Source organism: Periophthalmus magnuspinnatus, chromosome 12, assembly GCF_009829125.3.
Source record: "Periophthalmus magnuspinnatus isolate fPerMag1 chromosome 12, fPerMag1.2.pri, whole genome shotgun sequence".
Lineage (NCBI taxonomy): Eukaryota > Metazoa > Chordata > Actinopteri > Gobiiformes > Gobiidae > Periophthalmus > Periophthalmus magnuspinnatus.
In genome coordinates this window covers 5,947,648-5,972,278 of record NC_047137.1, presented here as the reverse complement: position 1 = coordinate 5,972,278, position 24,631 = coordinate 5,947,648, and the positions used below count along the sequence as shown (strand labels likewise).

Below are 24,631 nucleotides of genomic sequence, written 5' to 3'. Positions count from 1 at the left end.
AAACATTCAAAGGCACTTGACAGAAATGTCCACCCAATGCGGAGGCGTCTGCTGTAATGCATGGACACTGCTCTTTAAATTATTTTATTGCTACTTTGTGTAAATATAGTTGACTGTGTCATTTACTCAGACACCTGTAAATGAAGTGATGAAAACTGAACTGACACATTTATTAACATATTTATGGATTACTGATTAAGATGTGACATGGCAGAATGACAACTGACTAGCACTATAGATGTGTACTTTTCAATGCAGTTCAAATTGCTGTCACAATGTAAGTTCTGTAAAATATTAGATATTTGGGTCACATTGACCCTCTTTGTATAATATACTAAAGCAATAAATTATTTTTTATCCTAGTTTCTGAGTATGTATTACATTTGATTGTGGTTGGTAGGTGATTCTCTAACCTGTCCTAGTTCTAGTCTAAAATTCAGGAAAAAATGATGAAATTGAGTGTCATATAAACATTTCTATATTTATTCAAGTAAAATATAGCACATCTTTAGAAAAAACTCACTCTAGATTTGGATGTTACATTGTGATAACATACAGCAGCAAATAACCAACACCATATTACGCCAATGAAAAAGAAAAGGGAAAACAATAATAGTACAATCCCGACCAAGGTATTGTATTGTCTTTTTAAACCATAAATATCAAAAAGTTCAATTGTTATTACAATAATAACAAAGAAGAAAAATTAAGCCTCAAAAACAGCTAATAGATTTTAATGGCTTTGTAATACCAGATGGTGCCAGAGCTGAATTAATTCATTATTCAACAACAGTAGAAAATACTGTCTATCATCTTTTACTTGAGTATAACTGGGCTTCACATTACCCTAGTTATTTTTCATAGTAGTAAACATTTAATAATATCAAACATAAACCATTTCCAAGTGATGGTGATCCTGACAACGGCTTCTCAGATGTCCATCTCAAACTGGGCCTCCTCTCCTGCGAGGACACATCTTATACAGTGAGACAGAAAAGGTTCAAATCAAATGCAGGAAAAAAAAAGTTTTACCTGCAGCCTCCTCCTGGATGAGCTCATTATTATTGTGGACGGGGGCTCCGGGTAGTTCGGGCTCAGACTTCATGGGTCTGGTCACTCCGGGGATGTCTGGCAGGTTGGGAGGGGTCCGGGTCAGGGGAGAGGTCCGGCACTGCAGCAGGAACTTGCGGTCATAGATGATTCTGGTTCCTAAAAAGGGAAAGTAGAAGTGTGAAGTGAAGTGTGCATTTTCAGCTGGCCAGGCAAACATTTATTAACATGTTTTAGATATTATTGCATGTTAAGGTGTACTAGTAACTTTTCTGAAGGAGGGCACCCCACCTTCTTGTCGCCATGGTAATGTTATTTGATTGAACATATCTCCATGGAGTCAAGCAGATGACCTCACTTGGCCAAGTTACAGGTGAGATCTGCAGTGTGGAGACCCCACTCAGAGTAAGAATACATAATTTTTAAGGTATTTTTGAGCAATAAAAAATCTTGTAATTGAGTAATTAATTACAATATAGATCAATTTAATGCCATACTGTGCTAAAGGTACAGGTACAGCACCTTTAATAAAACACAACAATAAATAAGTCAAAAGTAGAGGTCTTTTTCTTCAACCAACAGTGGTGCACACAATTTATTATATTCATAAATATATTGACTAATATTGTATTATTGTTAATTATCATTTGTGCAATATCAACAGTTCATACAGAATCACTACATGTTTAGGACTGATAATATATTGGTATCATGAAAGCCTAAAAACACAACAATCAGTAACTAAAGAAAATAGCTGAAGATTAATAGGTCTACAATATGCAATACAATATGCAGCAATCATCTCATTGTTAACTTGAAAGTGCTCAAAGCCATTTCTGTAATGGGTAATTTATGGCTCGTTGATCTCCCCACAGTACATGCTTGCACTATTGATAACAGCTTTTTATGATGAACTGCACATACATGTAAAGAGGACATTTTATTTGCACATAGTGCATAGTTTACATAGTACATTAGTTTGGTTTGTTAAGTCTTCATAGTATTGTAGTATTTATGTGCACAACAGGGATACTCTTACTTTGTCACCTATGTTTTGTTTTTATAATGTTTAAGGAGACATATTGTGTAAAATCAACTTTTATGAGTTTTTAACCATTTAACCGTCCTCTCACCATACCCTTACTCAGAGTTGTATTATGACTGATTCATGTGTATGTGAGTAATCCTGCTTTATCTTGCATTAGAAAATTGTGTGCTCAGAAAATTTCAGTTTTTACCTACCGCCTATCCTGCCCACTGTTCTGTATTTTGTTGCGATTGTGGTTATACACACATGTTACAGTTTATTAATAAACCTAACAAAATAGGATAATGTCTTTTTTAAGGGTAACCTCAGGCTAGTAACAAAGACTCTGAAATGTGGTGGATAATGGTCAGTTGGTCTCACTCACTGTAGGGCTCAGTGTGTAAAACATATCAGACACAGATAATACTACACACATTCAATTCAAAAATTCAAAAAATATTATATATTTATATTTGTGTGATAAAATATTGACGTTTGGATACACTCCAAGCTCTAATGATCAGCTACAGAATGTGCTTCATAAACAAAGCCACACTTTCTGTATTGCTGCATGTGCCATTTTCCCAGGCTATATCAGTCCTGCCTGCAGCAGCTGACTCATTTTGTTGACGTTTTCTGTGTTATTTCTGTTCTGTGCTAACGCTATTTTTTCACATGGTCTGACATGAAATCAGACTAAACTTTTTCTGTTTTAGGTCAATTAGAATTACCATAATACATTTAGGCAATTTTCCATTACTTTCTTCAAAGTCAGAAGTTTACATACACTTCATTAGTCTTTGGTACCATTGCCTTTAAATTCGGGATTTTGATATCCTTCTACAAGCTTCACGCAATAGTTGGCAGGAATTTTTTCCCATTCCATCTGACAGAACTGGTATAACTGAGCCAAGCTTGTAGGCCGCCTTGCTGGCTCATGCCTTTTCAGGTCTGCCCATGAATTTTCAATAGGTTTGAGATCTTTCTTTTGAAATAATGTCTTCTTCCTAGCACAGTGGCCTTTCAGCCCATGCCGGTACAGTTCTGGTTTCACTGTGGATAATGACACACTCTTACCAGTTTCAGCTTCTTCACAAGGTCTTTTGCTTTTGTTCTTGGTTTGACATGCACATTTCAGACCAAAGCACATCAAATTCTCTTCCTGATATCTTGGATAATTTATTTTAAGTTTCCCATCATATTACACAAAGAAGGAGTGTGTTTCAGCTGCACCTTCAAATATACCCACAGGTGTGTCTCTAAATAACAAATGTTGTCAATAAACCAATCAGAAGCTTCCAAAGACATGACATCATCATCTGGGTTTTACCAAATTGTTTAAATGCATAGTAATCTTACTGTATGTAAACTTCTAAATTTGAAGAAAGTAATTAAAAAAAAAAAAAAAAAAAAAAAAAAAAAAATCCTATCAATATTCTGGCATTTAGCAAATAGACATGATTTTGGTATTCCTAATTGGCCTAAAACAGGAAAAGTTTAGTCTGATTTCATGTTAGACAGTGAGAAAAACAAACAAACAAACAAAAAAGCGTATGTGTTTTTATATAGTGTAAGTAAACTTCTGGTTTCAACTTTATGTATATATACTTTACCTTTACTATCCTACTAAGTAAACATTGCAGGTTTTGATCAACATGTGCAATGCATGTCAGCTTTCCCAAACTCTTACATTTGATGTTGAAATCCAGGCGTGCCACGATAACAAATTTAGAATTTTTAGATGCTACGGAGGGATACTGTGATTAGTGAAACTACTTTATGCCACTGACATAAAGCAGGATAATCTCACTAAACCATTTAAAAAAATGTACAGCATCATTAAAAGGCCTGAGCTATGCCAAATAAAAAGCAGAATGAAGCAATAATTAGCCATAAAAGTTATTTATTCACCCCTCTACAGCTCAAATCTTATGTTAATGATCTCAGTCCATGTACAGTATTAACAAACACATGTAGTCCAGCACTTGTTTTTGATGGATGCTGCCTTTTGCGTCACATAATCAATAACAATCATTAAAAATTTTAATTAAGCTTCCTGTTGAATTCATGGCATAATGACTGGGATAAGGTAAGTTGGAAGTATCGGAGTAAAGAGAGTTATCAGACTGATAGTAGCCTTATATTACACCTTTCCTGATAAGATTACAAATGCTATTCAAGATATTGAGCTTGGAAGAAACTTAGAGAAGGTAAAATGATAAGTTTAATCGAGCATTTTTAAGACCCAGAAATAAATAACAAATAGCACATGAACAGCTCACCATATGAAATATTTCCCACAGACGCTGGCGCATGTGCGGTGTGAAAAGTAAGCAGCATGAACGTTGTGCAATTTGTCTTTTGGGGATAGTCTACACTGCAGTACAGGACGACTTTAACCATCTCATTTAGCGGACAATACACTACTACCTCCATCTAGCTGGCAGCTGACTGTAAATGTTCATGGGTCACTGTCTGAAAAAGTTGAGGTGATATGCTTCGGAGTATAAATAAGTTATCCTAGCGTGCTGTAGCCATGCTGTCTTCATTGACACTCCAGCTCGCCAAATACGTGTGGCTACTATTTCACGATCACATTACCCAGTCATGGCTTTCATAAATGCCACGTAGGACTTGGATCAAACTCAATATTGCACCTGACACAGCTAGAACAGAACATTACCTCCAGGCGTAGTGCTGAACAGGGTCCCTCCCGGAGTGGTGGAGTAGTCCTGGGGCATATGGGCTGCATCGAGGATCGCCACCCGCCTGACAGCTGGGATGTCCCGGCATCTGGTGCTCTGGCTGCCCGCTGACATGTCGAACAACACCGCGCAAAAGGCTAAAGAGCTTCGCGGACGAGAGAAAAGCGTAGTAATGTGTAGCAGTTAGCAGCACAAGCGAAGACCTTGTGCTAACACGTGGTCCCAGCAAACCCAAAACAACAAGCACTTCCTTCAAAACAGCACGTGGAACGGAGCGTTCTGATTGGCTGAGGCCAGGGGCGTCACACTGTGAGTGGTTGTCTAAAGTAGTTTTTTTTTTTTTTTTATTAATTAAAAAAAAGTATTATTATCATCATCATTATTATTTTTTACCACGGGATTACACTAAATAAAATATGAAATATTTTCTTCTTTCCATTCCATTTCGAGTATCAGTGTTTTATTTCAATTGTCAAATGTTCATTCTGTTCATTATAATATATCTGCCTTAAATATCAATTGCCAAACTTGGCTGCATATATATATATATATATATATATATATATATATATATATATATATATATATATATATATATATATATATATATATATATATATATATATATATATATATATATATATATATATATATATATATATATATATATATATATATATATATATATATATATATACATATTTCAGTACCTCATAGGCAAAGGCAGATGGCAATGAAACTGCATCCTGCACTCCATCATCATATTTTGAATCTGAAAACAACAAATTCTAAAAACAAAGTTTATTCTAATTTATCAGAAGATGAATGAATTACATAAAAAAAATATATGGCTTTTGTAAAGTCTAAAGTAACCAAACCCTCCCCCTGAAACATCACAGTAAAGATACAGGTATGTCACATGTTTGTTTATTCATTTCTGTAAATGTTTTGAGCTGGTGTACAGGGTAGAGATGATCTATACATATCTTCATGTCAGAACGGATCTGACTGAAAGGCTTGTACATATTCACTGTTATTCCTCTTCTCTTCAGGACCATACAAAAGGAAAGAAAACAAGTGGTCTTAGCTACAAAGCCTCTACATGCCCCATGATGAGGGCATATGCTTAGACTACATAATGCTTAAAGAACACCAGAACAACTATATGAGGGTGCATAGCATTCTAATTAAATATATATATTTTTTTATCATATATTTATACATACATTTTCATAAAAACATATTTTTTGTGCATGTGTGCAGTTGCATTCCTTAGGATAGACTAATATGATATTGCGTTTACATTGTCATGTATCTGTTCTAAAGGAGTATAGGTGAACTTTTAGTCTTTTCACAATTCAAAATGGTACAATACTCAGTAGGTTACTCATCCTCTCATTGCAAGTCCAGGAATCTTTGAATTGTCCACCCAGTCCACCATAGACATGCATATACACAGCTCACCACCCAATCACACAATATACTAGTTGAGTTTTACATACTGCAGAGGTTTATGGTTCAAATTGTTAGTACTTTTGAATATCCAGATTAAAAGATGCCTTAACTCATAAATGTGCTCTATTGATATGTGATCGATATTTGAGATAATTGTAAAAAGCTAGTTGATTCGTTCTGATTGTAGATGTCATGACATATCATTATATTATACTTTTACTATTGCATATATATTTTTAATAACATGAACAAAAAGGTTAACAATTGGGGGTAATTTAAAGACATATATACATAGTTTTATTTTATTTATTTATTTTTTTTGTTGTTGAAGCTATAGTTAACACTGTGCAGAGGCACAGGAGAAGTAATATCAAATTGTCCAGTTAGACTTAACTTGAATGTAATGGGACAAATCTAGGGATGTGTCTGAAATAACCTAGATCAAAATTTATGGAAGGTTTTATTCAGATATTCATTAATGTAAATAATATATTGCTAATACATTTTACCCACATGTAAAACCATTTGACTCAACACTGGACTTGAATAACAATTGATGTAGTATACCTTTAAATTCAATTATTCATCAAATAAACAAATATTTATACTAGAAATCAAAGTTCAAATGTGCGTTTCTAAGGGACTAAGATTCAGCTCTTGCCATTGCTTTCTGTGCAAAGGCTGAGCGAGTAAAACCTACAGTTTTAACAACAATCCTCGACCATAGCTCAAACCTTATGGAATCCTGTCTCTGAGGAGAGGAGTTGGGAGACCGTGAGAAAATCAAAGCAAAACTTGACTGTGCACAACTCAAAAGACCTGAGTGGATAACAGTGGAAAACGTGTGATATGTACCGAATGTGCTATAGTCCATGTACATGTCCCTGTTGTATGCTGTCATTCAGTGCGTCAGTCATTCAGGCTACAATAGCATTTACAGTACTTCTGGGTAAGCATGATAGTTAGATACTGTGTGCTACCATGATAGGACCCAGGGTGCTGCCACTGGGGAAGAAGTGGGCATCTGCATAAGGAGGGGAACACACTTAACAACATGGAGGACTGAGTATGTCAAACTATAGGAAAAATTCTTAAAAAAAAAAAAAAGCTAAATAATACAAATGTAATCTTTTGTTTCCCTCTTTAAGCAGCAGCAATTCAAGAGCATTTCCTGCCTGCTTATTTGCTACGTTTTGTGCTGAAAAACAAATAATATTTCACAGTCTCAAACCCTATGTCATATTGTACCCTCATAAATATCCAATTATTATCAATTCATTCCAAACTATCAATAACAAACTCTGTTCCTTTAGTCAGTGTTATTGCTGTGACAAACTGTCTAACCCTAACTATATCTAATCTCAGGAGACTAGTTCATCTTGTGTCCACTGTTGGCCCCAATTTCACTTTGAATTCAATCAAGTGTTTTCAGTCCAAAGTAGAAAATAAACCCACATTTAACTGTTTGGTTTACCGAAGTATGAAATATATATAACATGACAATAGTGACTGAAGTCCATGTGGAAAGCCTAACTTGAACTGGCAGTATGGAATAGCTTCAGTGTGTCACCAAACCATCTTGACTAAGCTGTTCCTAACTATGTTTACTTTATTCTCCTGATGTTTCTGTATGTGTGCTCTTCTTTGTTAATATTCACAGTTCATTAAGTATTGGTTAAATAAAAATGACACAATCACAGTGCTGTCTGTCCACACAGCAGAATGCTCACTATTAGGCGTCATACAAAAACATTGGCTACAGTTTTTCTATAGCATCACAATCCTCCATCAAACCAGGTCTTTTGTTTTCACACCATAGCACTCAGTGTCAATGAACAAATCAAAATGTGACAAACTACAGAGAGACATGAGATAAGGACAAATCCAAGAAGTGACTGCATGTGGTCTATTAAAGAAGGATGACATGTGCTAAATTAGAAAAGAGGAAGGTAGCACAGATGGCCCCTTCCACAAAGGGGAACAGGTACAAAGCTGCTGCACCAGGTAATCACCCAAAACATTCTTTTGTCTGAAAAGCTTGAAGTGAATAGATTCAGTTCCCTATTTGTCAAACAACCCTTTAAACCCAGGTGAATTAGATTTGAGGAAACCAATACAAGTAGCGAGCTCCATTCACAAAGGAAAAGACATTAGCGCACACAGACATGATACTCACAAGCAAGGAAGCACAGTGGCTTTCTCATTCTGGCACTGAGCATGCCATGACATCACATGGACGACGAGCCAATCATGGGGCAGGGCTCAGCACCAAGCCAGAAGCAGTTTACACATGCGGTAGAGAAAAGTACACACGTACGCACACACACCGACGTAGCATAGAGTGCATATATCACATTGAGAAGAACTGGGAGAGGGTCCAGTCAAAGAAGCACTGGTGGGCTCAGCAGAGGCGCAGCTGTATACCATCCAGAGTTTTGGGACAGACATTTTTGGCTGTAGTTATTGGACTTGTACTTGCAGTTACAAACCATTCCAACTAGGGCAATGTTCCCAAAAGGTCCGTGGTCCAACTGGACCATCCTGGCTCATTCTTTCAGTGAGATAATGAGAGTTCCAAAGGTCAAAGGGCATGCACCAGCAGTAATCATGCGGTTATAGTTCACAGGAAGCACTTTTTGTTGCGTTTTCTTGCAGTTTGTTTACTTTTTTATATAAAAAAGAATCATGCCTTAGATTATTTGATTTGCTTTTTTCTTTACAAATGTTATAAAACTACAAGTTGATCATTTTGTCAGTCGACAGTATCTTCTTGTTATCCAGGTCACATATTGAGGATATTTATGTTTATGTCCGTGTCTGTTAGTCAAACGTCCATGCTCATTTTCCTCGCCGCTCTGGTTGCCGTTTGGTGGAGGATGGTTTGGCAGTAGCTTTTCTTTCCTGCAAAACATATAATAATTTATAAGGGACTTTATCCTCCAAAAGTAAACATTAAGTGATGTTCAAGAACAGAACCAAAATGTTAAGAACTATTTATACAATCTTGTATTAAGTTCATTAGAAAATGTTGACTTCCGGTGTAAACCACTTGTAGGAGTTAAAAAACCTGTGGTCACCTTTCTTGCCTGCACAGGAGCATGTTCCTCAACGCGTGTTTCAGTAGCACATTCTTCTTTTTCTTCCCTCTGTAAACAGTATTAAAATATTACATTTATATTTAAATGTAGAGAGATATTTTTAAAAAGCAAATAAATATTTGTAAAGCAGATGCAAAAAACATGTAAATATATCAAATATTTTCAATGGTATCTCCATGTGTGCAGTACGCAACACATCTGACTGCTCTTCATCAAAACAAGTGTTTTGATGATTTCTTTGCAGCTGAGTGGCAAACTAGAGATGGTCTTAAGCAGAACTAAACTGTGTAATCTCCATGCCATCAGTTACTCAAAGATAAATGATGGACTGGAGGTTTGGACTTGCAGTGAGCAGTCGCCATAGAAACCTGACCTGGCCCTGTCTGAGCTCTTTCTCCCACAGTGGTGGCCCCCTGTCAAAGGGCTGTGTGCCCTGTAGGAAACGACCCCGCAGCACCTGAGAATACCCCGAGTCACACACCGAGATCAGCAGCGCCTCCTGGGCTTCACGCAGACTGTTGTCCCGGCCTGTGGACACTGAGCCCACCCAGCCCGAAAGGGAATCCTTCTCTGGCAGATAGGGCTGGAACGCACCCCCTCCTCCCACCCTAAAAAGAACACAAAATAAAAACATAATATCTGCTTCACTAGGGGTTCCAGAGCAAGCCTGTATTAAGACACAAGTTCACAATAGTAAACAGGATGTACCGGTTGTCTCCGTTGTGCTCTGAAGCTCCACTCAGTCCCGTGATGTCCTGCTGGCCTGAAATGACACAAATCCCAGCACCTGAACCCAGCCCTCCAGATTCCCCTCTCCTTCCCTCTGACCTCTGACCTCCAAGCTGGCCGTTCAAGTTGACCTTGGGCACTGCCCCGCTGGCTCGGATTCTGTCTCTGTCTGCCAGAGCTGTGGGTGGCTCTGGCAGGGTCTCTTCCTCCTCTACCTCAACATCTTCCTCTTCCTCCTCCTCCTCCAGCTCCATGATAGAACCACTGGCCCCACTGGCTCCGCTGCTAGGGCGCCCTAAGCTGCAGGGGAGAGAGAGCGTGGCCCCCTCTGAGTCATCTGCACGGCTGCTACCGTCCAGAGAGGAGTCCTCCACAGTGACCAGAGAGGGGCTGACCCCCGCGGGCCACACCTGCACGTCCGACATCTCCAGGAGCGTGTCTTCCTCTGTGGTGGCTATAGGCGCACACTCCAGGCTGGACACCTCCTGCCAGTATGGCTCTACATTGAGTGGTGAGGGCAAGCTGTACTGCATGGATGCGGGGGATAGCAGCTCCTCTTGCACCAAGCCATATCCTGCATGGAAAAGAGGAGCGAGACCACACGCTAACAACACACACACAGCCAGGCTCAGGGCTCAGCTATGTCCCAATGTGTCACATGGAAGTCGCACATGTGGCTGAATGAAGAACACTTGTTTTATCCAGCTACGCTCTTGTGCTAGCATTTATGCTAACATCTCACAATGCAAAAAATCCACAATTACATTGGGTTCATTAGTACAGAGAACCACTTGAGATCATATACTAATTTGTTTTAATTAAAATAGTGTAACTTTAAAACAGGTATGCTTTTTTCCATTGGGACACAGCAGTAAGAGTGACAAAAACGTGTTCAATTCAGTGGCAAATAGAGTTTGTTAGGTGAGGGCCAAGGCCCTTGCCTAACTTCATGTGATCAGGAGTTCAGTTTTTGTGTTTCTTAAGAAGGGAAAGTGGTGAGCACTTGTGGGGTTGGTACGATATTGTTCCAATGTATTTATACTGATATTTATTATGTTAACACCATCCTCATATCACTTAGTAATGTACCTTGTAATGCCACAGTCAGTGTGCAGAAGCGAATATCGTTCCAACCCATAAAGCACTTATTATGTTGTGAAAGTAGCATCTTGCTTATTGTTGAAATTGCAACTTACAGTTGAAAATAAATAAAAATAATAGTAATAAAATGATTAAAAAAAACATGCCCATCTTTTCCATGCCCAAAATGATTTACAAACGTATAGGCCTATATAAGGAAAAATACAGCTTTAAATCTATTTAAATAAATCTAACAAATCAAAGTTTGTTAGGGGTTCCCCAAACCTTCAATTTGAAAAAAACAAAATGGTATATTTTCTGAGGAATGAACAAACATTTAATGTACTTTTCTATCACACACACACACACACACACACACAGTCTGACAAATACACACAATGACTAATGCTAGACAAAATACTGTTCCTCACAACACCTCCTTTAATGGCATTGGTAACACGCTTTGCCTCATATCTAAAACTAATATTTAAAATCTTTTTTTCTGTAGAAAAATATATTCTTTGAATATAATGATAAAGTTATATCCTAATACTACATAAATATAGTCCTAGTTTTAAAAGTACAGAATGTAACCTTCTGGAGGTGGCCTGCATGATTCCACAGTAACGACAGTAAGCCCAGTCATGCTTTTATTAAAATCTATTTCTTGGCTAAAAAGTTACATACTGTGGCTTTAAGTAAGTAATTGAAATGGCAACATTATCCAGATGAAATAAATGACAAGAACACAGTATAAGGTGTAGTGGTTGTCTAATATGTGGTAATGTTTGTGTTCCTGTATTTCCAATCCATTACTCAGTCATTATATTCAATCATAAAGTGACTTAAAAGTCCATATTCTTGAATGAAATGGCCTAGCATTGGTGCGTGGAGTCAGCGTGTGCTTCTGGGATGGTAAAGGGCCACATGTGCTGAGAAGGATTCAGAATGAGATGGAGGGGAGGGTTGAATGAGCTGATTCTGGGTATGGCTTTCCTTCACTCCTGTTATCTTATACAAACACATGTGTTAAAGGTACAGCAAATGGTGAAGCACAATGCCCACAAAGACTGCTATGGCACATGAAAACACAGCACACTGACAACAGCACACACACAGAACTGACACAGACTGAATATTAGTCACTCCATAGAACCACTGAACAACAGTGACACAATTTAGTCACATGTGACTCTGGAAGAACATCAACACACTGAGCAACACACACAGCACTCCTGTAGACTGCAGCAGATAATGTTTAGACAATGTTACAAGACTGTGGTCAAACCAGGGCAAAATATCACATCATCATCTCCAAAAAGACTAGATTTTATTTTTGCTCTATTGCCAAGCCCGTAAACAGACATAGAGCCCAATATAATGATTTTATGAATAATTATGTAAATTATGATGTTTTTTGCCAGAGATTAACAACATGTCTCATCATTGATCCTTAAATATTACGTGCTTTAAGGCTTGCCCTGCAAGCCTGGTCAACCATAACACCTTTCCATGTGTATTCTTTACAGAAAGAAAAATCAGTCTGGTACTGCCTCTTTAATTTACTGGAGAAATCAACAAACAAATAAGCGCTGGGTGCTGCGTGCTGGGTACCTGTTTGTTTTATTCACTTAAGTGGAGACAGCAGGTAGATAACTACAACATTTAGTTGTATGGGTAAAGGGACCATTTGGATCTGATGCAGCCCGCATTTTGGGTGTTTTGAAGGAATGATTTCAGACCCTGATATGCTGAATTGGAAACCCCCTGCCCTGCTTTGTGAATCCGGCAAGAATTCACTGAAGTGAGTAAGTCCTTAATGAAGCAGCACCAGACTAAACTTCCCTGTTTGAAATACAAGAAAGAGAGGTTTTGATCGAACAGGCTGTTGCCCTGTTTCACTTCAGTAATAAACACAGATTTTACTTTACATAAAAAGAAAAAGAACATTTGTGTCTAAATATAGCACTGTAACAACATTCGTGTATCCATTTATTATATTTAACCATTTACACAGTTAAGTAAACTCAAACATGCCATGCACATAAAGTAAAAAAAATCAATTGTAATCGGTACATTTCCTTTTCTATAACTAATCACACAAGTCGTGTGAATCTAAAACACAAAATGGTGTTGTATCCATAGCAAATATTATAAATGTATCTAAACAAATCTTTTTGTCTATACATCTCTGCATTCTGCATATTAAGTGTTTAGAACAGTTTAGCACACACACAGAGCAGGCACAAATACAAAAGAGTTGTAGCCAAACATGCAGCATGCTCATGCTCAGGTGTACTTCTACACATAGAGTTGGACTAAGAGGAGGAGAGGACCGAGGAGCCCGGGAAAATAAGATGACGAGAGAAGGAGGCCCAGAGGTCAACATGAGGTCATATGAGGTCAGAGGTCGGACAGGAAGAGCTGTGAGGAAGAAGAGCAGGAGAGGGTAGGAGGAAGAGGAGCGGGTGGCTGTGTAGCAGATATGACATGTCACAGATTTAGATAGACTGAGATTCTCCAGAGAAAAAGACAAGTCTTCAGATAGAAGAAAACAAACACTAGCCTTTGTCTTTTTCTCTGGCAACAGAGAAAGAGAGAAACGAGACAGAGCAAAAGAGACAAAGAATGAAGGCCCAGAGCATACTATCATCTTTGAACTAGTGCCATTTGGAAAAGCTTTTCCATCCCAGACAAACACACAACCGACTGCATCTAGAATGTTTTCACAAATACTTACAATTGTCAATATTGTAATATTATAATTACTATAATCTTATGGAATATTTTATAATATTTTAAGGAAAAAACATCTTGGTCGCTACGCTTTTGGGACTATTTAAATTTTTGCTGCTGCTCTCCAACAAACGTTTTGTATTGTAATCTTTACTATGATTGGCGGTTTTCTGTGTGTCTTTGTCTAAGTGCAGATTACTTATTAACACTTATCAAGAAAAATCATTCATGATAGAAACCAAAGCAGAGACCATTTTACTTTATCTAAATGACTAGAAAGTGAGCTTCCCACTTGCTGTGCAATCATACTATTAGTAAACAAAGCTCAGCATTGAGATGTTTAAGGTCGTTTTCACACTGCCACTAGTTAGGTTAAAGTAAAAAAGATTGCTCAGAGAGCGGTGGACTTGGGCTGGTGGAAACCCAACAGTCGCACTCTGGTCTGGACCGCAGTAAATTGCCAGTCCGCAAAGCTTGAAACAGGAGGTCTAAGAGTGGCTCCACTTGCACTCTGGAGCAGGGTGAGTGAGGTGTGAACGCGGCCAACCTCAGGCTGACCTACGCAGTCCGCTGTGACAGTAAAAGTGCTTGGAATTGGGAAAAAAAGGCTCAGATCACGTATATTTATATGAATGGTTGGTACAGAGCTGCTGTTTGACATGTTCATCTGAAGACGCAATTTGGAACAACTTGCTGTTAGCAAAACGTCTCCTCCTGCCTCTGTTTAAGCAGGTGAGACTGGGTCTGTTTGCGTGTCCTCCAAAAGCAAAAGCCACAGGTGAAAAAAAAACGCGTACAGACGAAGCAACTGTGTACGTGCATATTCATAGGGTTCTGTCCACTTAAAGTGCGTTGTCATAGAAATAAGTTAATAACAAATAAGAAATAAGTTCGAGGTGAATGATGCTTGGTGTATGTGAACAAGAACGACCCAAAAGTAAAGTAAACAGAACTAAATCTAGTGAACACTGAGGTCAGTCCACAGAGCACACTGACGTGTGAAAACGACCTAAAGCACAAGAAGTTTTCCTCATAACTTATGTAGGGACAGAAAAGTATAAACCATCATGTTAGGGCTTAGGCATGAAGAGTGGAAACTTCAAAATAAAATGAATGTGTTTAAAACGTGAGTCTCAGAGCATGCTGAGAAAGAAGTTAGGCCAAGTTAAACCTTTTCTCAGCTTTCAGTATCAGAACTTTGGGTTCATCATTGTCATTCTGTACAAGAGCAGCAAGCATGCAGCCAGGAGGCCCTTCCACTTACCCCTTCTGAAAAACGGGGGCCTAATAACTCTAGGCTTGTGCACAAGGCGTGAGGGCCTAGTGTCCGTGATCTCTTGTGGGGCAACAGAGACAAGGCAGAAGGCTGTTACCCACACTAACATTTATATAATACCTTGAAATCTGATGAATGTGTGAAATCTATGAATATGTGAAATTAAAAATAATAACTGGAATTTGTTTCACTATAGTCACTATAATTTACTGTTTTCATTCAAACTAAACCATATTAAAATCATTGCATTCTAAAGATTAATAAACCAGACTAATTGCATATTTTATTTGTATGTTATCTGTTCATTGCATACCATTGAGGACACTGGGTGACAGCAGAGTAGAATCTCGGTCTCCAAGGCGACAGGCCCCCTCCTCTGATAAGGCCGGAGCTATGGATGGTCCCTGCCCTTCTATGGAGCTCACAATATCTGCACGGTCAATGTTCCTCAACGCTGTGTACAAACTCTCCACTGAAATAACAGATATGGAGGAAATTATGAAAACGAGCAAAGCAAAAGACGAGGTTTAAAACTGTCAACTGGACAAATTCTGGACTGAACTGAAGAAGTGGCTTGGATGAGCAGCGAAATGTCTTCACTCCTAAACAATTTGTCCAGTTGACAGCTTTAAACTTTGTCTTTTGCCATGGCTCAAACCTGGACGACTGAAGGATTACACAGATAAAATGGAGCCATCAAAATAGCCATATTCCACTTTTTTGTTATGTATTAAGTTTAAAGTGCATATGACAGGATTTCACATTTTTGTGATTATGACTTTGTTTGGTGGAATTGTATCTGTGGTAAATATTTATCATAGTTTTCCACCAGTCAAGTGACAGTTGTTGAAAAGTTGAAAAGAAAACTACCAAAATACAGGAAAAAGCAGTGAGTTATAAACAGAATCCCTCTACCCATGTTATTCATTGTTATTAGTCTAATCATAACTATTGTACATTTTTTACTTTTATGGTTGATAGGTAATAGTTATGGAATTACCTCTATGTATGTTATATCTGCTGCCTGTGAAAGTAAGATTATCAAATTATCAAAAAATAGTAAAAAACTAGGCAAGATTTTTTTGTAAAATCTTAAATATGTTAACTATACTTAAATATGTTAACTATACGTGAAATTACTAATTTAACCTGTTTTTGCACTTCAAACAGAGTGAACACTGTGAACACTGGACTTACTTTTAGCCCTCTTTCCTTCTCTGCTGGCCCACAAATTCAGAAGGGCCGAGCTCTGGTCAAGCAGTGAGTTTGGATTTTCCACACGGATTCGGTTGATATCGTCCACTCCAAACTGCAGCTCCCGTGCCAATTCTTAGCGATAAGGTAGAGAAATGAGAAAATGACCAAAAATATCTTGTAACTGTCCATGGAAGCATGACTTACCTGCCCAGCTCAAGCCCAGCTGTTCAGATATGAGGTTAATTTTAAGCTCTGTTCTCTCCATGGCGTTTACAGCAGCTAAAATGAGACACAAAAAAGTTACAAAAGCAAGAAAATCAAGAACACATTCAGGCTTTAATGTTTAAACTAAGATTGTCAAAAGTATTGAAAATCGCAATATCTAATACTAATCAATACTAAAAATTGTTTTGAAACTGGATACTCATTTGAGCAGGTATTGATACTAAAAAAGTCGCATTCACAGGACAGAAATGAACCTTTCCTGAATAGCTTTAGAATGATCTTGAGCTGTATCAGAACAATCATAAAACCACATATACTAGCATACACCCAGGGACCACTATAGAACCAACCTGGATGACTGAGGGCTTACTTATAAGGCCATATGGTAATGTAGAAGAAAGTATTACAATTTAATGTTGAAAATGACATTGTTTTGTCTAAATAAATAGTGTTTTTATTATCATTGTGGTATTGGAATCAGTATTGACTAGCGAGTCAATTCTTCAGTATCAAAATTGAGTTTGAAATGTTAGTATTTTAGTGACAACGTTAGTTTAAACCTTTTCATTCCAGCAAAAAGTTTAGCAGATTATTTCAATAGTGATTTCAATCTTCATTCTATTTGAATAAGTTGTCTGTATTGTATGCTGTGTATACTAACACTTACCTTATAATACGCATTGGCCTGTTGGATGGGCACCCATGACATTGATTTCACATATTTTTCAGGATTAGAAAACTTTCTGGGCATAGGGCATAGAATTAGGGACTCATTCCAGTGCTAGTCCCATTTAAATCACATTCAGTAATCATTGCAAAGGGACCCGAGTGCAATATAGCAGTGTTGTGCCCTATAGACAGAAAAGGCCTTCCCTCAGCATGGCTGAGAAAATTATGCAGTATTTATGCAGGCCAGCTCCTCTGTCTAGCTCCACTGTGAGCTCCTGCCCATTCCCAGTGCAAAGCAACAGTGAGACAGGTAACTGCTGCCATGCCATTGGAAGTCACAGTGGAGACCGCAGCACCATGCAAAACCTCATTCACCAAGTTTACAAGCTATGAGGACTACTCTAGAGCAAAGAATCCAAGCTGCCAAGAGCCACGGAGCACTTAAGGGCATGATGGGCAGCGAAATATTTGACGCACATTCATTATTTTATCTGCACTGCAAAGAGGACTGGGGCATATTTTAGAGCAGTGCATTGCATCAAAGACTCAAGTTTCTGTGCCATGCGTTGACCCAAGTCAGACAAGAGGGAGTATAGAGGGCAGATTTGGAAGCAGAGAGTTGTGGGTAAAGGGGCAATGCAACATTCAAAGCCCAGCTCACTGTGTGTGAGGAGAGGGCTGGAGGTCAAGCCGAGTTAGACTCACCCACACCAGGCTCATTCAGGGCACTGTAGCGCTCCCGCAGAGCCAGAGGAGTGAGAGTCCGCCGCCGCTCCTCACTGCCTGCCACCTTCAAAGAAATAACACACATTTTTTTCATTAATTACTTAAATGATAATATTTTCAAATTTACACTTGCTTTAGAATGTGTGCCAGGTGTATGCTAATTGTGTAATTTCCTACCTTGACACAAGGTGGCATGGTTATGTTCAGATTACACAGTACATGCTGTGCATCTTCATACTTGGTGCACTTCCGCAGGAAGGACAAAAACCCTGTGGCATCCTTGTTACTGTCTCTTACCTAATGCAGAATAATAAAATAAAAGACAAAAATATGTGGACAACAGAAAAGTTTAAAGCAAAATGAAGTTATTAAAGAAGCAATGGGAAAAAATGAATTAATTAAAACAAAATACATAAAAACAAAGTTGAAAGCAAGGATAAGGGAAAGAAAGGAAATGGAAAGAGGTCGAGTATTAGATAAAGTCTTAAATCTTTGGCTGGTGGAACAGTTACATGGACAAGGAGCAGGGGGAAAGCAGTCCACAGGCAGGCGAGTGGGAAAGATTTACCTGCACTTTACCTGGACGTCTGTCAGACCAGACATTACAGAGTGACCATGAGAGAGAGAAAGAGAGACAGTGAGACACACAAACGGACAGCACGGCCGCAAGAACAGGAGGCAAGCCCACACAGTGAGGGAGTCACAGGCATGCAACATGTACCTCACAGTGACACTTAGACTACCATAGGTGAGGCTACACACACTGTACAACCACATGGCAGGCACTTTGAACTTAAAAGCGCATCATTTACAGATTATATACGAGATCCTAAACGTAAAAATAAAATGTGCTTTCTCTAATTTATAAGCGAGTAGATAGTAAAATTATGCCCTAAAAGTGGAGTGATAAACTATATTGGAAAAAAAAAAATATATATATATTTAATTATGATTTATCTGACAAGTATTGAGACTGTGGATGGATTTGCAATTTCAAGGTATCAAATACAGAATTTGAAGTCATTTGAGAAAAAAACTGAATATGAACTGATAAACAATACAACATAATACAAGAATCACAAGTATATTAGAAAATGTTTGTAGTGGTTTGAATTACAGCGATATCAGGTTTTATGCAAATTTCCATTAGAGATTTAGTTCTCTGCAAAGGGCAATATAATACCATATATTAATATCAATAATTCAGCCATAAAAATGATAATTCAGTTATGATTAAACTTGCAGCCCTGATCCAGTCTCAATTTCAAGTTCATTAAAGTTAATTAATAAAGCACATTTAAAACTTATTTGGTGAACTAGGTAAATTACATAAATTACATACAGTACTTGTATCAGTCTGAAAACATATATCATACAAATTCTTACTGGACTGTAGAACTAGAGACTAGAGAAACTTGGCTCTGGTCTTTAATGTGAATGAAAAGCCACAACAACACATGTTACAGCAGAGTGAACTAGAGAGTCTATCTGAGAAGAAGACTTCTCTAATGACAGAATAGTGTTTCCATGCTCAGACGTGAGAGTAGTGAGGCACAAACAGACCTTAACAGACACAGGCAGCCTGTTATCTCTGAAGGCCTGGAAGCTAAAGCTCCGAGGCTGTTGTGTTGCCTTCCTGATAGGCACCAGGTTCCCAGAACACTCCAGATGCAGTGGCATGCCTTCCATTAGCTGGCAAAGGTATTGGAACATATTAGAGTAGGTCAGTCAATTCTGTCAAGCAACTAATGCACACAGAGAGCATTAATGCATTCAGCTAAAAGCATCCTAAAGTGCAACCATCTGCTTAGGCCATTCCCAGTGGATTCAAAGATGTCGAAAGTTGTCTTCAATTTGTCTTTATACAGCAAAGGTTTGATTTTCAGAATCAGATGGGTCCAGTAGGGTCATAGCACACCACACAATCATTCTACCTTTACTTTCATGATGTAAATCCTATATAATCATAGCCAAGTCAATGGACAGTGGATTTAAGCAACCAATGGAATCCTGATCGGTTATATTTCTAGACTGATTTACTAGAGCCAAAACAGCTTTCAAGAAAAGTCAAAGCTACATCATGCACAGTATTCAGTACACTTTTGAGTCTCAAGTTACTGCTGTGTGTCATTGAATATAACCCCCCCTTAATGTAGTGTTCCAATAGCTATTAAATAATGATTTAAGGCCTTGTACTCAATTTTATTTGTATTTGAGCAAAACCTTTGTCTTGACTAAGTACAGATACAATGTATAAGCAGCTCTTGAGGTCCAAATATGTCCGCTGCGTGCCAACTGCATCTAATTATAAAGCATCTTATTATCTGATAATCAGGAAGTGCGTGCGTGTTAGCATGCTAGCTGTTGTTAGCTTTACTGTGACAGCAAATCTCCAGTCTTGGCTTACAAACATCACAGTGCATAATGCTCGGAATGCATAAAGTAAGTGTGGGATAACTTTGGACCATTGCAAACTGTATAAAATGAGCTTGTTCTCTTTTTCACATTTTAAAAACCGTATAAATCAGATACAGCACCTATAAACAAAAACTTCTCAACAAGTATACCTCAATGTCTCGACTGCGGGCCACCTCAGTGAAGTTCTCATGCAATTCCAAAGTTTTGTCCATTTTATCATCAGTCATACAGTAACACCGCAGCCGCCCTTCTCGCACTTCATTCATTTTTGCAAAAATAACAAACTTGGCCATATAAGGAACAGCCATTAGCTCTTTGTACAGCAGATTAGCAAAGGTCACCGCCTCTGCTGTGCGTGGACAATCAGCCAGCCAGAATCTAAAAACAAGAACAATTTTCATTATTTTTTTTACATTTTAATATTCATATCTATATACGGAAATTATCATATAAAAAGAGTCACCTTGCAGAAACATTAGTAGTGAAGTTGGCACAATTATTTGCATACATGAGTTTGGTGGTTCCAGTAATGTCTTCCCACTGAGCTGAAGCTGTCCCACCTAAAAAAAAGTAAAACAGTTACACACAGCATTGGGTACATGTACACGGCTAGTGGAAATCAAATCATTAGGATAATCTGATAACCTGGAATTAGAAAATATTTTTGGTGCTCTTTCTCTATCATCTCTTTTTCATTTTGGTCATTGCCATATTAGTTTGCAGTTTTTTGCATAATTTTCATTGTCAAAACCTGCACAGGTGTGATCAATCAGACAGAAATCAGATTACTCACATCAAATGTAACAGTAATGACATTTCAATAATCTGTTAATTCCAAAAATCAGATAATGACCATTTTTTATGTGCATGCCTTTGTCACCAGCTAAAGAGTTCAAACATAGCACATTATCAAACAAAAGAATCAAGTGCCCACCTATGACACTGCACAGGAGTCGTAAGCTGGTGGTGTCTCCCTCCCCAGCGTCTCGGGGGCTCTCTCTCCAAGATGGCGGCAATGGGATCCTCAAGCCGATTGGACGGTGAAATTTCCGTCTCCGAGGTTCAATGGTAACAACTGGGCTAAAAGTTGCCTGGTTACCAAGTTGCCGTGTTAGCAGCTCATCCGGGATTGGTTGGGCCTATAAAAAAGTAAATAAAATAATGTTATTACAGAACTATTGCATGAATAAGGGAAAAGGGTTCAAAGTGTTGCCGTGATACTAACATTTAAAACTCAAATCCAACACTAAAGAAAAGACTCGATACTCTATCGATATTCTGGGTTTATACAGCTCAAGATCATTGTATTCAGGAAAGGTTCATTTCTGTCCTGTGAATGTGACCTTTTAGTATAGATAACAGCTCAAATGAGTATCTAATTTTGATACTGATAATATTGATTAGTATCTGATTTTGGATACTTTTACTTTTACAACCCTCGTTCAAATGATTCCATAAAAGTTAAGTAAACATGTAAACAACCCGCAGTCAAATTCACACACAAACCAAATGATATTTCACTTCTCACCCCACTCAGATCAGCACACCAGCCTGGTCAGTGTGGCTCACAATCTAAATCTGGCAACTGAGGAGTGAAGAATGGCTCATAAGCAACATAACTTATGAGCATGCATATCAAAACACTGGTGCAGTGACACAAAGCAACCTGTTTACAAGTGATAACTAAAAGCAAAACATATGTGTATGTGTGTCATCTTTTTGCAGATACTGGAATGAGTGACAGATGACTGTGTAAAGATCTAGCTTCTCAAGGCTTGTTTACCGGTTAGAGATCATACATCACACAAAATAGATTCTTGTAAGCTTAGCCATATTATAGTGTTGTTTCCTCATCAAAAACAAATCCGGAATTGTTTTTTGTTTCATGTTTGAGTACTCCTGTATTATGACGCTGGCTACATCTACAAAGCTCAAAATACTCTGTTATACCTTGTGATGCTATGACATGGTAATTTTCAAGCTAATAGCTACCTTTTATCTTTTGTTCAGTAGAGATTGACAATTCCAGGGCTGAAATCATCCAAATGATTTTAGAGAAGGTGTATGAAGTTTAAAAACACAGAGGAGCACTTCCTGTACTACTACATGGTATCACAAGGTGGAACAGAGTATTTGAGAGAAGCTTAAATATGTAGGGTTTGTGTGTGTGTGTGTTAAACGTGTGAATGAAACAAACCACGACCACATGTATGTTTGTGATGAGGAAATGCAATAATGGTACACTATAGGCCAATTAAAACACTTATCAAGTATTGTTTCCAGTGTCCATTTGTCCATTAAGAATAATTAAATAATATTCTAACTACAGCTGGGCAATTAATAGAATTTACATTGAAATCAAGATTCAGTCTGATTGCCAATGATCACCTTGGGTCTTTTTATGGAAAGGTCCACAGTCAGTAACGCATCGGGGAAAAGCATGTGGTTTGGAGGAGAGTTCAAACTTTGGAGGAATTTTTTTTTACTATTTTGTTGTAAATGGCACTGATTAAAAGTCTGTAGTTTTTGTTAATGAAATCAATACTGAAAGGCAATTTAATTTTGTTTTTGAAAAGAAAAAAATCGAATCAAATAAAAAACATTTTGATTCAGTTTTGTTATATGCTCCAGCCCAAATTTAACAACATTAATTAACAACAAAAGTACAAAATGATACTGTCTATGCTCAGAACTGCTACAACCACATCCAGCCTTTATGATTGATAGCACAATTTCCACAGTCCACTTACGCATTCGTCATAGCGACAAGCAATCATTTAGTGGATGTGTCAACTGTGAAAACCAAAGAGCTGCTGCTGCCCCAACAGAAGCCCACATGTAAGCGTCTGGCACGGACAACTGAGTCAGGCTCAAAGTAAGCTGTTTTAGGATTTCAAACAGCTGTCCTCGATGTTTGGTAAATCACTGCAGACTCTTTGTGTTGGAACCAAAAAAAAAAAAAAACACCCAAAAAAACAAATATTCATGCGGCGAACAAATGAGCTGCAGAATCCAACAGATGCTGAACTTTTCCACTTTTATGAATTTAGACATTTCTAGACATTTCACTAAAAAACAAAAATAAATATCTCCATATTTTTTTGCATTATCTCAACAATGATATTCAGATGATATTTTAACATGCACCAGGAAAGTGCTAAAAAATTTCTTGGTAGAGGTTCAGGTCTCGCACTAATAGACAATAAAATAAAAAAAGTAAAAAATATCACTTTATTAAATCCTTGTTTGGGAGATTACACCTACAGATCATTGATTCTAGGGCTGAATGATTTGGGAAAAAGTAATACTGTGATTTTTCTGACAAGCTTTGCAATATAATTTATGATTTATTTTAATAATAGGATTCTGTTTGAAGTTCATGTTTTAAATGCATGCAGAAGAATGTACAAAAAGACTGAAATATGAACTGACAAACATTACAATAACATTTGTACAGATCTAAACTACATGATTTGCAGCTTAATGTAGAATACGATACAATATTTTGTTTTTTTGTGGTGGAAATGATGATACTTGAAAATTGCAGCCCTTGCCATTTGCTAACTGCGTTCATTCAAATAGCGATTTGATTCGGTTGCGTATCTCAAAAAACATCAATTTGCGATATTATTTATGTTTTGATATATCTCCCATCTCTCCTCACTAGTCATTCAGAATACTTGCCTGCAGCCCAAGTCTCACTCTCTTGGTCACAGCGGTCTCAGGGAAGATGGCCTCAACATGGGGAACCAGCTTACTCGTGAGTCTGCCCCCCTCGGGACCAATCAGATCACTCTCCTGCTGAATACGAGAGACGACCGCAAAGTAAAGAGGGAAGTCAGTGGAGATTATTCTTCGAATTCTTTTCTTCTCTAGCTCTTCTTGACTTTCCAAATCTGTAAATAAAAACAATCAGAGGGTAAGATTTACAAAAATGTATGCAGAAATGTCCTGTTCCAGTCACATAAAACATACATTGCATCCTTGCTAAGCCTCAAAACCATAATTCAGTAAAATGGACTTGTAAGTACAAGGTCTTATGACAGAGGGAAACATATTTCAAACACACCAACCTTCATCCATGCCATTCAAAATGGTTTCCAGCACTTCGTCACCATAACGATTGCGATGCTCCTTCCATACTGAGCCATTTTCGCTACGGAGGATCACAAGTTCGCGGTCTCCATGACCAAGTGACGCAAAATGGGGGATTTCCACAATTACTGGTCTGATAACAAAA

The 24,631-nt window shown here is 37.9% G+C and overlaps 2 protein-coding genes across 2 annotated transcripts in view; both read right to left on the bottom strand.

The window, feature by feature from the left end:
• Nucleotides 1-460: 460 nt before the first annotated feature.
• Nucleotides 461-5,027, bottom strand: eif4ebp1 (eukaryotic translation initiation factor 4E binding protein 1). Its single transcript, XM_033976096.2, has 3 exons — nucleotides 4,761-5,027; nucleotides 1,033-1,209; nucleotides 461-962 (listed from the first exon to the last, which is right to left on the bottom strand). Exons 1-3 carry the CDS (start codon nucleotides 4,894-4,896, stop codon nucleotides 931-933), a joined length of 345 nt encoding a protein of 114 aa, XP_033831987.1. The 5' UTR covers nucleotides 4,897-5,027; the 3' UTR covers nucleotides 461-930.
• Nucleotides 5,028-6,666: 1,639 nt separating this feature from the next.
• The window catches only part of ank1b (ankyrin 1, erythrocytic b), a 58,780-nt gene continuing 40,815 nt past the window's right edge, over nucleotides 6,667-24,631 (bottom strand). The window contains exons 28-42 of the mRNA XM_033976051.2: nucleotides 24,465-24,619; nucleotides 24,076-24,287; nucleotides 21,326-21,530; nucleotides 20,855-20,951; nucleotides 20,541-20,769; nucleotides 19,537-19,665; nucleotides 18,151-18,270; nucleotides 17,953-18,037; nucleotides 16,558-16,632; nucleotides 16,354-16,485; nucleotides 15,470-15,628; nucleotides 10,044-10,638; nucleotides 9,817-9,943; nucleotides 9,315-9,383; nucleotides 6,667-9,138 (exon numbers count right to left, since the gene is read on the bottom strand). Coding sequence (XP_033831942.1) covers nucleotides 9,076-9,138; nucleotides 9,315-9,383; nucleotides 9,817-9,943; nucleotides 10,044-10,638; nucleotides 15,470-15,628; nucleotides 16,354-16,485; nucleotides 16,558-16,632; nucleotides 17,953-18,037; nucleotides 18,151-18,270; nucleotides 19,537-19,665; nucleotides 20,541-20,769; nucleotides 20,855-20,951; nucleotides 21,326-21,530; nucleotides 24,076-24,287; nucleotides 24,465-24,619 — 2,452 coding nt within the window. The 3' untranslated portion in view covers nucleotides 6,667-9,075. The remainder of the gene's footprint in view (nucleotides 9,139-9,314; nucleotides 9,384-9,816; nucleotides 9,944-10,043; nucleotides 10,639-15,469; nucleotides 15,629-16,353; nucleotides 16,486-16,557; nucleotides 16,633-17,952; nucleotides 18,038-18,150; nucleotides 18,271-19,536; nucleotides 19,666-20,540; nucleotides 20,770-20,854; nucleotides 20,952-21,325; nucleotides 21,531-24,075; nucleotides 24,288-24,464; nucleotides 24,620-24,631) is intronic.